This window comes from Nicotiana tabacum, chromosome 9 (genome assembly GCF_000715075.1).
Source record: "Nicotiana tabacum cultivar K326 chromosome 9, ASM71507v2, whole genome shotgun sequence".
NCBI classification, from domain to species: Eukaryota; Viridiplantae; Streptophyta; class Magnoliopsida; order Solanales; family Solanaceae; genus Nicotiana; species Nicotiana tabacum.
Genome location: NC_134088.1, coordinates 13,880,990 through 13,893,520, shown reverse-complemented (window position 1 = coordinate 13,893,520; position 12,531 = coordinate 13,880,990). Strand labels below are relative to the sequence as shown.

General features: G+C 35.0%; 1 protein-coding gene across 2 annotated transcripts; it reads left to right on the top strand.

Moving 5' to 3' along the window:
* The first annotated feature begins 324 nt into the window (after positions 1-324).
* LOC107823008 (uncharacterized) lies at positions 325-10,932 on the top strand. 2 transcript variants are annotated; one of them, XM_075221468.1, is made up of 9 exons: positions 325-742; positions 882-1,069; positions 6,680-6,968; positions 7,059-7,315; positions 7,408-7,623; positions 7,688-7,780; positions 7,879-7,995; positions 8,094-8,537; positions 10,740-10,932. In XM_075221468.1, the coding sequence occupies exons 2-8, from the start codon at positions 1,034-1,036 to the stop codon at positions 8,262-8,264; spliced, it is 1,179 nt and encodes a 392-aa protein (XP_075077569.1). In that variant the 5' UTR covers positions 325-742; positions 882-1,033; the 3' UTR covers positions 8,265-8,537; positions 10,740-10,932. The 2 variants fall into 2 exon arrangements, with proteins under 2 accessions (XP_075077569.1, XP_075077570.1); XM_075221469.1 differs by having other exon boundaries at positions 10,737-10,932.
* The last annotated feature ends 1,599 nt before the right edge of the window (positions 10,933-12,531 follow it).

Sequence of the window (12,531 nt, the reverse complement as noted above, 5' to 3'; positions counted from 1 at the left end):
CTCTAACATGTTTACTAAAAAAAGTTGTCTCAAATTACACTACAAGAAATTGGATAATTAGTGGCGACATTTAGCAGCAACCCTAATAAGTTGCTACAAAATGTATAGTATCAGCAGCGACTTTTAAAAGTCGCCATAGTTTGAATATATTTAGCAGCGACTATTTATGGGTCGCCTCTAAAGTGGCTAAAATTTTCACTCCCGCTAAAACTAAAAATTTGGCTCCATAATTATTGTGGCGACTACTGTGAAGTCTCCGCTAAATATGAATTGCAGCGACCGGGTCGCTCCTATTATCTTTTAAAATAAAAAAAGAAATAAGCTAGAAATTAAAATAACAAAAGAAACACTAAAATCTGTCCAGAGACAGAAGTAGCGAAACTCTCATCTCGAACACATCGACTCGATGTGAAGAACTGTGAAACGCCCAAAATCCGTCTTTTATAGCTAGGAATCCCAAATTGAAACCCAAAATCGATCCTCTCTAGCTAGAAATCTGTCCAGATATAGAAATCCCAAATCGAAATCCCTCAAAAATCTCACCCAAATCAAAATCCCTCAAATCAGAATGTGAATTCGATTGGGTGTTTATGATACTTGCCGGAAACTTCATTTTGAAGCTAAATCTCAAGATTGGAAGCTGGTTTGACGAGTTTTGGTTTGAATTTTTGAATCAGAGTGTGCAAAAAAGAAGACCACTACTGCGGAAGTCGATTCAAAGCTTCTTCAACTTTGAGAAAAAGTACTTGCTTTAAGTTCGTTTAATCTCAAAATATCATCATACAGATCTGTTAATGAGAGTAGATAAATTTCAACTTATCAGTTTCCTATTTGATGTCATCTGCTTCCTTTTTGTATCTTACTGTGCTTATGCCTTGCAGGAATGTGTTCAAGTCAAAAATCATTGTCCGTCTCATAGTGCAGTGACTAGGTTCTGACCGAGTTTGATATTTCTCCGCGTAAGCCCTGTAATTTTGCAAAGCTCCACTTGTGGGATTACACTGGGTTTTTTGTTGTTGTCCTGTAATTTCGTATGGATCAGGGAGGCAGCTTATTTCTAGTTGTTCAGGTAAGCAATTTATATGGTTCAAGCAGGTACAATGTATTTAATTTGCCTAGCCTTTGTTTGAATGATATACATTGGTTGGCTTTGTAGATTTAATGATTTTAGTTGTTAATTTCCACATACTAAGGTCTTGTGATTCTCTGGTAGATGTGCCTATATATATGACCTAAGGCAACGATTAGAGAGACATACATTTGAAGCTCGAACACCCCTAACCCAACTGAAACAGAAACAGTATCCTCAACATAATAATGATCAAAAGCTACAGTAGTCAACACCACCAGAACATAGATTATACATTAACAAACATGAAGAAAGGTATATACTACACTGATTCCAGAAAGATGTTTATTTTCTGCCATCACAGTGGCTCAACGAACTGCTAATGTTAATTGGTTTAGTTAGATCTGTACAAACTTCTATCTCCTCTACAACACCTAGCTCAAATTCTCTAATACAAAAAAACTTATAGAGAATAAGTTGGCTGTCCATGTGGGATGGGGCAACTATAAATGCCCAACAACATGAAAAACAAATTACACAACTTCTCCCTACTTAACAACTCTCCTTCTTCAGATCAAATAACAACTCTAGAGAACTAGCAAGAAAAATATGATAATTCATATTTCAGTTGGGTTGGCTTTGTAGGTTTAATGATTTTAGTTGTTAATTTCCACATACTAAGGTCTTGTTATTCTCTGGCAGATGTGCCTATATATGTGACCTAAGGCTTTGTAGGTTTAACGTTCACGAGCACATTCAGCATATTTTGATCACAGGTGGGAAATTTTCCAAAAGGTTAAACCGGTAACTATCCACTTTGAAAATTTAATTTAAACCTAACGCTAATATTAAATCATGTGAAGTGTAAACAGATAAACATAGAAGCTGCTATTTCAATGTGCATGCCCTTGCTCAGTAGGAGGTACGACGATTAAAAATTGGATAGTACTTTCCTAGGTTAATCCTCCCTTCTCTGTGCTCATATACCCTTCAGTAGGAGTTGAAAGCAATAATTAGGAAGGGAAGGTAACTAGACGCATAACACGCTAGACCAGTGATAATTTTTCTTCCAACTAAAGCCACTACTTAGCAAAACAAACACCAAGAACAGAAAACTTATACAAAACTAGTTAACAAGCCTAAGAAAAATGCGTTAGGAAAACTACTAATCTTTATAGCTCTATTTTTGTATTAACATCTATGAGTCACAAAAACACATCAAATACACATTACTAAGGTCATGTATTTTTGTAGTTTCATAGAGTGTTACGTACCCTGGTTTGAACTTGTTCTTCATTGCACACAATTCGTATAAGTAATTCTGGAATAGACTACTTCCTTCTTGTTTGAATAATGTATTTTTGTGACTGCTTGTCTGAATACCCCTGGTATATGTTAATTATTATATATATTTTGATTATTATAATCCTTCCATATTGATTATTATTAATCCTTACCCTTTTAATTAGTAAATTAATTTATTTATTTTTTTTTAATATAGATATGATGGATAAAAGTTGGTTGAATATTAGGAATAGAGTCGACCAAAGATATAGAGATGGAGTAGACAACTTTCTTAATTGGGCATTCAGTCAACCAACGATGAACACTATAATTCGGTGTCCTTGTAAAGGGTGTATGAATACCGTGTTCAAGCTAAGGGTTGGTGTAAGAGGAGATTTATTGAAGAAGGGTTTTTGTGATTCTTAGAAAGTGTGGGACTTGCATGGAGAAGTGTTAGTTAGAGTTGAAACTTCTAATACTGCAGTTAGTGATGAAGCGGAAGATGATAGCATTGAAGAGGATAATATTACTGAAATGATTCACGATGCTTATGGATATACGAATGTGGAGGATAATAATAATAATAATTCAGAGGACAATGAAGAGCCAAATGTACATGCAACAAAGTTCTACAAATTGTTAGAAGATGCTGAGACAGAACTTTATTCTGGTTGTAAAAAAATTTCGAAGTTGTATTTTATTGTTAGACTACTTCACTTGAAGTGTCTTAACCATTGGAGCAACAAATCGATGGATGCATTATTGAGCTTCTTCAAAGAAGTTCTTCCCGAGGGGTCATTTGTACCTAATTCTTTCTATGAAGCAAAGAAAGTTCTTTGTGACCTCGGCTTAGGGTACACTAAAATAGATGCATGTCGAAATGATTGTATTTTATATTGGCGTGATTATGCCGATGTCCAAGCATGTCCTAAATGTGGTAAGTCTAGATGGAAGTCCAAAGAACACGGAGGCAAGAAAGTAGCTCATAAAATCTTGCGGCATTTTCCAATCAAACCAAGGCTTCAAAGATTGTACATGGCAAGAGAAACAGCTAAAAAAATAAGGTGGCACAAGGAGGGAAATGTTGATGATGGTGTCTTGCGACATCCATCTGACTCAATAACATGGAAATCCTTTGATGCAGAACATCTCACCTTTTCAGCTGAGTTAAGAAATGATCGATTAGGTTTGGCGAGTGACGGGTTCCAACCTTATGGGAACGTGAGTTCTAATCATAGCATTTGGTCAGTCATACTAGCTACGTATAACTTTCCACCATGGGATTGCATGAAAAATCCATATTTCATGATGACGCTTCTTATTTCGGGCCCCAAGTGTCCAGGCAATGATATTGATGTATATTTACAACCAATGATTGAAGAGTTGCAAGAATTATGGGTCGGGGTGGAGACTTATGATGCACACTCAAGATCTAATTTTTTGATGCGTGTGGCTATCATGTGGACGATCAATGACTTTCCTGCATATGGAAATCTTTCAGGATAGTCAACTAAAGGCAAGCTTGCATGCCCTTGTTGCCATAAAGATACACAATCAACTTCCTTGCGTAGTAAGTTGTGTTATATGGGTCATCGTCGCTTCCTTCCCATGGACCATCCATGGCGGAGAAGTAGGACATTATTTGATGGGAAAGTTGAAATGGGAGTTTCACCTAACCCTTTAACCAGTGATGAAGCACTTGTGCAATTACAAGCTTTGGGTAATGTGAGTTTTGGTAAAAGATAAAAGAGAAAGCGTGATGTTCATAGCAATGCTTACAATTGGAAGAAGAAAAGTATCTTTTTCCAATTGCCTTATTGGAAGAGTCTTATGTTACGACATAACCTTGATGTGATGCACATAGAAAGAAATGTGTCCGATAATATTTTATCAACTGTCATGAATAAGGTTGGTAAGACAAAAGACACATTGAAAAGTAGATATAACTTGATGGATCTTAGAATCAGACAAAGGTTGCTTCCTATTGAGGATGGGAATAATATTTTGTTACCTACAGCATGCTATGCATTATCCGCGGAAGAGAAGCTGAAGGTGTGCAATTGCTTAGCTAATCTGAAGGTTCCTGATGCATTTTTCTCAAACATTTCAAGGTGTGTCAACGTACAAGAAAAAAAGATACATGGATTGAAATGTCACGATCATCATGTATTGTTGCAAGACATTTTTCTAGTAGCTATACGTGGTTTTCTACCCAAGGAAGTGTGTGATCCAATTATAGCCTTAGGAAAGTTTTTTAAGAATATATACTCTTAGTGCTTGACGATTGAAGATCTTGATATCCTAGAGGCAGAAATTCCTGTTATTTTGACCAAACTTCAACTTATTTTCCCTCCGGCTTTCTTTGATGTCATGGTTCATTTGCCAATTCACTTGCCAAGTGAGGCAAAGCTTGGTGGACCAGCTCAATATCGGAATATGTATCCTATTGAGAGGTAATTTATTATTTAATAATTTTGATGCTATAGTTTTAGAATGACACACATTATATTAATAAGTCATTTTATATAGGTATCTACGAACACTTAAGTCATATGTTCGCAACAAAAATCGTCCAGAAGGTTTAATTGCAGAAGGTTATTTGGCAGAGGAAAGCCTCACATTTTGCTCACGATACTTGAACAATATCTCAACAAAGTTCAATAAACCAACTAGGAATGACGATGGATCTGTGTCAAATGATGAGATGTATATCTTTAAAAAAATGGGCAAACAAAGGGTGTCTAAGACGGCATCAGGCTATCTCATGATGAGTTTAAACAAGCATGTATGTATGTGCTTCAAAATTGTGAAGAGGTTTCGCATTTCATGGAGTAAGTCTCTTATTAACTTCAAGATAGTTTCACATTGAGATAATTTGAATCCGATTTATCTTAGCTAACTTAAAATGTAGGGAATATACAAGCGATATTGAAAGCCAAAGTTCAATGAGAGCTCATAAAAATAGGTTTCTTGATTGGTTTCGTGCACGTGTAGGTGCATGTCTACTCAAATAATAATATTGACATTAGTTTATTCATCCCATCATGTTATTGGTCATAACAATATTGTTCGTCTTTGTAGATATTTGTACTATCTGCACAAGGACGCGCAAATGATGAGCTCATAAGCTTAGTCGTCGGTCCTGCACCATTAGTACATCAATATTCAACATTTATGGTGAATGGATTTAGATTCCATACAAAAGAGCTTGCATTGAGAAGAAAAATGCAGAATAGTGGTGTCCTTGTGAGAGGAGATGATTCAAACTCTAATAAGGAGTATTATGGTGTATTAGAAGACATTTATGAGTTATCTTATGTGGGAAACAGAAAAGTTTACTTATTCAAGTGTCATTAGTGGGATGTGGCTCGCTTGGGAAGAGGATATAAGATTGACAAATATGGCTTTACAAGTGTGAATATTCGGTGTGCCTTGAATACAAATGAGCCATTTGTGTTGGCATCTCAGTTAGAACAAGTCTTTTACTTGGACGACATGGTCGATAATGATTGGCTTGTTGTTGTGAAGACAAATCCTCGTGACATTTTCAAAATTCCTGATAATGATGATAATTGTGTAGATATTGAAGATGAAGAATTACTGAATGAAGAAGTTTATCAACAAGAGGAAGCTGAATTTAATACTTTATGCACCAATGACCAAGAAAATATTGTTGAGGTGTCTCTACATAAGGATAATATTGAACCACAAAGTATTAACTACGATTATGCAAGTACACAAGCTGACAACGATGTGCATAATGAGGAAGATGATTTCATTAATGACAATCATATAGAAATATCAGAGAGTGAAGATAGTGAAGAAGAGTTATTTGATGATGATGATGATGGGGAGGACACTGATACATCCTCTTGAAGACTAAGAAGCAAAAGACGAATGATATAAATGTTACATCCTATTTTGAAAATTCTCTATATTTTTATCCATGACTTTATACTACCCCATGTATTTGTTTGGAACTGTCAATGAACCAAAAATTATTGATGCTTGAATCTTTATATTTCTTTTTTGATTCTATTCGTGATGCTTGTAGCTTTAGGTTGTATTGGTCTTCCATTGTATTGGTATAATGTACAGGTGGAGTAATGAATTGAGTTAAAAGAAGGGATCTGTTGTTCTATGTGCCTGCTAATTTGGGTGAAAAGGGTTGACCATCAACTAACAAACAGTAGAGCTTTCTTTACTTTAATATCTAGTGAGGCATGGACATATGTCCCCTTTCTATAGACATCTGAAGTTAGAAAGTAAGTGAATTAATATTTTCTCTATTCTGATCAATCATTTTCTTTTTATGTTTTATTGCAGGAAATGAGAGGAATTGGACGAGGAAGATGTGGGAGAGGCGGGACTAGCTATGGTCGTGAAAATTTTCAAGGACGTGGCAATTTTGGAGCGACGTCTCAGCCACACATACAGACCGGACGTGTATCTGATGCATCTGTAGAGATGGGACAACCAAGTAACCCGAGTCAAGGACCTTTACAGACCGGACGAGTATCTACTAACTCTCTCCAAATACCTTCTTTAGAAACACAATCATCACGAAATGTAGCAGAACCTGTGCATTGCTCTCCAGAGGCTGAAAATTGTGCAAGTTAATTTCTGTTTTTTGTTGTTTTGTGAAAATTATTTTTACCGATTGAGTGGAGCTACTAATGAACAATAGTATCCTTTTACTTCGCAGTTTCTTCCAGTAATAAAAAAAGAGGAAGAGGAAGAGGAAGAGGAAAATACAAATCTAAAAGTTTAGAGGTAAAAACTAAGTGTGGTGGCAAAATCAAAATTACTATTCCAGATGACATTGATAGAGTAGTAGGTTCTGGGGCTAGAGATATTGTTAATTACTGTAGTTTGATCATGAGGAGCACTATCTCGTTCCAAGATGGAAATTGGCAGAAAATAGTTTTGAAATACGGAGAAGTAATGTGGTTAAAGGTCAAGGTAATAAACTACTTTCAATATTGTATTGACTTTAAGTTGCAATGTTATTTATGTGGTTAGGATATTGAATATAATGTTACATTTATTGTCAGGATAAATTTGAAGTTTGCAGCGGGATGCGAGAACATAGGTTTCAGGCCTTTGTAATTAGCACTATGCAAAGGCTTTTTAGAGCATGGAAAGCTCGACTCAACATTATGTACTCTAAGTACAATACTAATGAAGAAAGATTATCTCATCGACCTGAAGATGTTGAGCTTGAGGACTGGAAATACCTAATACGATATTTTGGAAGTCCGGAATTTAAGGTATTAACTTAATACCTGAAGATTGTCTCTTTGAATGATGATTTATTAATCTGTTTACTTACAGGTTGCAAGTGAGAGGAACAAAAGAAATAGAGATCATCAAATAATTAAGCATACTTATGGTACAAAGTCTTTTGCAGAAGTAGAGGAATCTACGGTAAAAATATATTTAATCCCCTACTATCACATATGCTTCTTTGTTATTTACATATTTATATATTTGCTTATATATTTTTTTCCGTAACTATATTGTAGAGAAATCCTATTACTGGAGAATTGGACACACCAGATAAAGTTTGGGAGATCCAACATACACGCAAGGATGGTAGAGGCGAACTAGTGTGGTTGGATTCACAATCCCAACAAATTCATGTAATTATCTAAAAACACTTATAAATTTCTCTGTTTCTGTAAGTTTCATTTAATATGTTTTATTATGTTTTGATTTAAATGATTATGCATAAATGCAGGGTCAACTCCAGGAAGTTGTCGCTCAACAACAATCTGAGGATATCGAGCATCCCATGACTAGAGATGAGATTTTATCCTCCGTTGTTGGTGAGAGAACAGGCTATGTTCGTGGAAAAGGATACGGAAAGAAGCCTCCTAAAAAGAGTAACATTCAGCAGGCAAACATATAGGCCAGCGTGTCTTCTGCTATTGATATTGTGCGTCAAGAGATGCAAGCCGAGATGGATAGGAAGTTGCAAGAAGAACGTGAACAAATGGCTTCTGAGTTGCGAAGAAATATGGAAATTGAGTTGGAAAGGAAGTTGGCAGAGGAGCGTCAACACGCAAATGAGGAGCGTCAACACGCAAATGCAGAAACAGACAAGAGGATCTCTCTAGAAGTGGAGAAGAAGATGCATGAACAATTTGCTAGTTTCTTGACCAGAATGCAACAACAACAACAGGTACTTGCTCCGCTCTTTCTTAACAATTCTTCTTCCTTCCTTAATTCTGTAGTGACTTCATGTTTAGGGGTTTAGTAACCACCAGGCATTGTGGTGTTCGCTATGATGGTAACCTTCTGATTTTGTTGTTGGACTGCCTTGGCTTCACATTGATTGTTGCCCTTTTGAGGTTGCCACTGAACTTTCTTTTTGGATCTATTGCTTCAATATAGATATGTTCATTTGCTTCAATAGAGATGATTACCAATCACTAAGTGCAGAAGCAATGGCAAAATCATCTGAAATATTCCTATTTTTGACACCAGTAACTTTGTGTTCAATTGGAAAGAACATATATAGCTCAAAATCAACTTAAATTTACTACTTCCATATTAAGGACCTATTATATATAAGTACTAGACCAGCTACCTGAAACAGGTAATAGTAATAACCATGTATTGAATTTCGATTATGGTCAATTTTTTGTGTACCAACGGTTATGGTCGATTTGGAAAAACTTGTTCAACGGTTGGACAATAGACTCTGTTTTTCTTAATATCTGAGTTGGAAGATGAAGCTGGCCTCTTTTGAACAAATTTTATTATGCTTTGCCTCTTGAATATATGCAGCTTAGGTCAATGTTTGATAAAATACGTAAAGCATGCAATTAGTTTATAGATTAAAAAGGGGACAGCCTCACCTAATTCTTGGATTCTCTTTCTTTTTGGATCTATTGCTTCAATATAGATATGTTCATTTGCTTCAATAGTAAGTCCACATGACTAGTCGATTAGCGTCCTCCCAAGTTCCTGCTTCTTCCTTCCATTTTCTAACTACAGAGAAATTGCTCAATGTTGAATGACATTAGGCAAAGTAACAATAAATATATTCAGCATTACATTCAAAATACTATTAGCAAGTCTATCTTTACAGTGAATGAGCAGGTTTAGCATATTGTCCAACTTCTTATATCCCAATCCACTGTAAACTAGTTTTATTTAAGTGTCTTGGAAGTGAGTAAATTCTTAGACAGTGTATACAGTTTTTTGGCTGAAGCTACATATATATAGTTTCTTTTTCTTGGTTCATAGAAAGCCTAGTTTATGATGTCTTCGTCTTTATGCTGCTTTGACTGATGATGTGCTTCATCTTCACTCCTTTCTATTGGATGATCATGTTGGTTCTCGTGTTTGTGTTGCGTTGGAGAAACAAAGTATAGTAGAAGTTCATTACAATCTTCACTTTCACACATAGCTGGCCTACATCTGTAAGGTCCATCGTATCGTGATAATCCTGAGATATGGAACTCAGTTATTCCTCCACTTAGAGCTGCTGAGACTGCCGTCATTATTGTTGTATAATTTCTCGAGCCATCTAGTGCTAGTATTGCATTAGGAGGTTGTATTATTTGTTGGCATCCTCCGCAGCATTAAATAATTAACCAAATCATGACAAAAGTAGTAGCGAACCTCATTGATACAGTTAGTAATATTCTTGAGAAGGTCGATGACTGATATTTTCTTCATTGTTGAAGTCTTTAATTTGTTGGTGCACAAATTTTATATATTAATGATGTCTTATAATGACCTCTATTTTGAGTAATTGAAGTGCGAGCAGCTATCTCTAGAATCTGCCCCAGTGAATCTTCCCTATATAAAAATACATTTTCTATTTTTGGAACCCATATACTAATGGAAATATGGAATAGGTAGTTTTACTTCTATAAGATAAATCTCAGCTTCCACCTATCTTACTGATAGAGTTTCAGTAGGCTTCCATATTTTGTTTACCTGATAGTGCATGTCCAAGAATGCAGTAAAAAAAATTTGAGATGAGTGTTCAGGCAGTTTTGGACTGTTTTGGTTGTTAATGCATATTAGTTATTTAAGTAGGTTCAGTGAATGGAAAAGTATAAGCACATGAAATTGGGTAATTAAGGCTAGGACAGGGGTAGAGCTTAAGTTAGAATAGACTTCTATTCCTCTCACTGTCCAATACCTCTACTTTATCCGGCTTTCGTGCAATTGTTGTATTCTCATTCTTTTACTGCGTGAAAACTTATGTTCTCACACTTGTGCCATTTCATTTCACAATTAAAATAGCATAGAACAAATTTACTTTATGTTATACTAATGTATTAGCTTGTACTTTATTCGTCTATTCATGTTTTTGGATATAACAAATCTCATTATGTTTCTTATATATATTACTTTTGTCTAGCAGGGACAGGGCACTTAGACAGTGGTATCGTTCAAGGATGGTGTGGAGCAAGGAGTAGTTACAAGGCACTTAATATTTTGTCTTTTTTGGGATATGTATATGCGCACAATTACAATGCACAATGAAGTGTCGGATAGTATATATATGTAATTGACTTTTTAGTAATGATAATATTTATAATATTCGGCTTGAGAAATTCTTTTGGTGTTTGTCAAGCATTATTGGTTGCTTTAATATTGATAGTTAATTGATATGAATATCTCTATATGAAATTTTAGAGAATTAGGTTCTTACTGGCATGGAAATGTATATAATTTTGGTCGTTATAATTGCTGAGAAAATAACTTTTAGTGGCGACAGAGTTTTGTCAAAAAATTAGTAACTGTTGCGATATATATGTTGCCACAAAAATGTCAATTTCTTTCAGCGACTTTAGTCGCTACAGGAAACATTGTGTAGCATGGATTAATATTTTTTGTGGCAACTTTAATCGCTACTAAATTATCTTTATAGTGGCGACATAATCTTGCCACTGAACATAAATATTTTTTGTGGCAACTTTAGTCGCTACTAAATAACCTTTATAGTGGCGACATAATCTTGCCACTGAACATAAATATTTTTTGTGGCAACTTTAGTCGCTACTAAATAACCATTATAGTGGCGACATAATCTTGCCACCGAACATAAATATTTTTTGTGGCAATTTTAGTCGCTACTAAAGGACATTTATAGTGGCGACCCATCTAATATTTGTTCTTATAGAACAATTTTTTGTAGCGTTTTTTCCAACTTTTTGTGGCAACTATGTCGCCACAAAATATGTTCTATTAGTGGCGACTACATTAGAGTCGTCACAAATAACCTTCAGTTACGGGTTTCCTTGTGGCAATACAAAAGTCGCCACTAATAACTTTTAACAGCGACTCTTAGGGTTGTTGTGGCGAAGGGTAATTTCTTGTAGTATTTGTCATTTTAGAAGATAAAATTGATTCCTTTTTTTTTTTACCTTTAGTAATAATTATTCTTGAAGATAGAGATAAAACATAAATCGAATAAATATTCAATGAAGAGAGATTATATATTAAGACATAAATAAGGTTAGAATAGTCCAATATTTTTTGTAATAATATTTTTTAAGGGACGTGTAAAGAAAAATATGACACATAATATGAGACAGAAGAAGTATATTTAATGTGTCTATGTGGGTCACTAAGATAATTATTTCCTGAAGTGATTCACCAATGATAACCCAATTCAATATATTTTTTTCTTAAATAACAATTCATAGTTGAAACTTGAAGCTTTTCCAAAGTTATATTACTCTTGTCGAATTCATTTGCTTTTAACTCATTCTTCCATTCGAATCAAAATTAATAAGTACTAATTAATTTATTTTACGTACAGTATACAATTTATTTAATTTCCTCACAGTTCTCTTTGGGTAGAAAGCACTCCAATTAAGGTGGAAACCAGCTAACTTCCACGCTAGATTGCATAACTGTTGTTTCTTTTTGTCTAAACAGATTCCTAAAACATGTCTGAAATAACTAAATAAATAATCAGATATATTGAAAATCGTACATTTTTTTTATTTATAAATTCCGAGGAAATAGCCGTATATGTTTTTCTGTCGGCTGATAGATTGCTAGCCATATATGCTCAAAATCATCTCAAAGTCTTCTTTAGCTAAGTCCAGTTCAATGTTTTAAAAGGCGGGGCGTGAGGCAAGGCGAGGCATTTTACCTCCGACGAGGCGAGATGTAAGCTCTGAGACATGGGGCGTAAGTTTCAC

Coding starts and splice junctions, on each gene's coding strand:
- LOC107823008 (XM_075221468.1), top strand. CDS start 1,034: ATGGATCAGGGAGGCAGCTTATTTCTAGTTGTTCAG. Junction 1,070..6,679: donor GCTTATTTCTAGTTGTTCAG/GTAAGCAATTTA, acceptor GTTTTATTGCAG/GAAATGAGAGGAATTGGACG. Junction 7,624..7,687: donor TTGGAAGTCCGGAATTTAAG/GTATTAACTTAA, acceptor GTTTACTTACAG/GTTGCAAGTGAGAGGAACAA.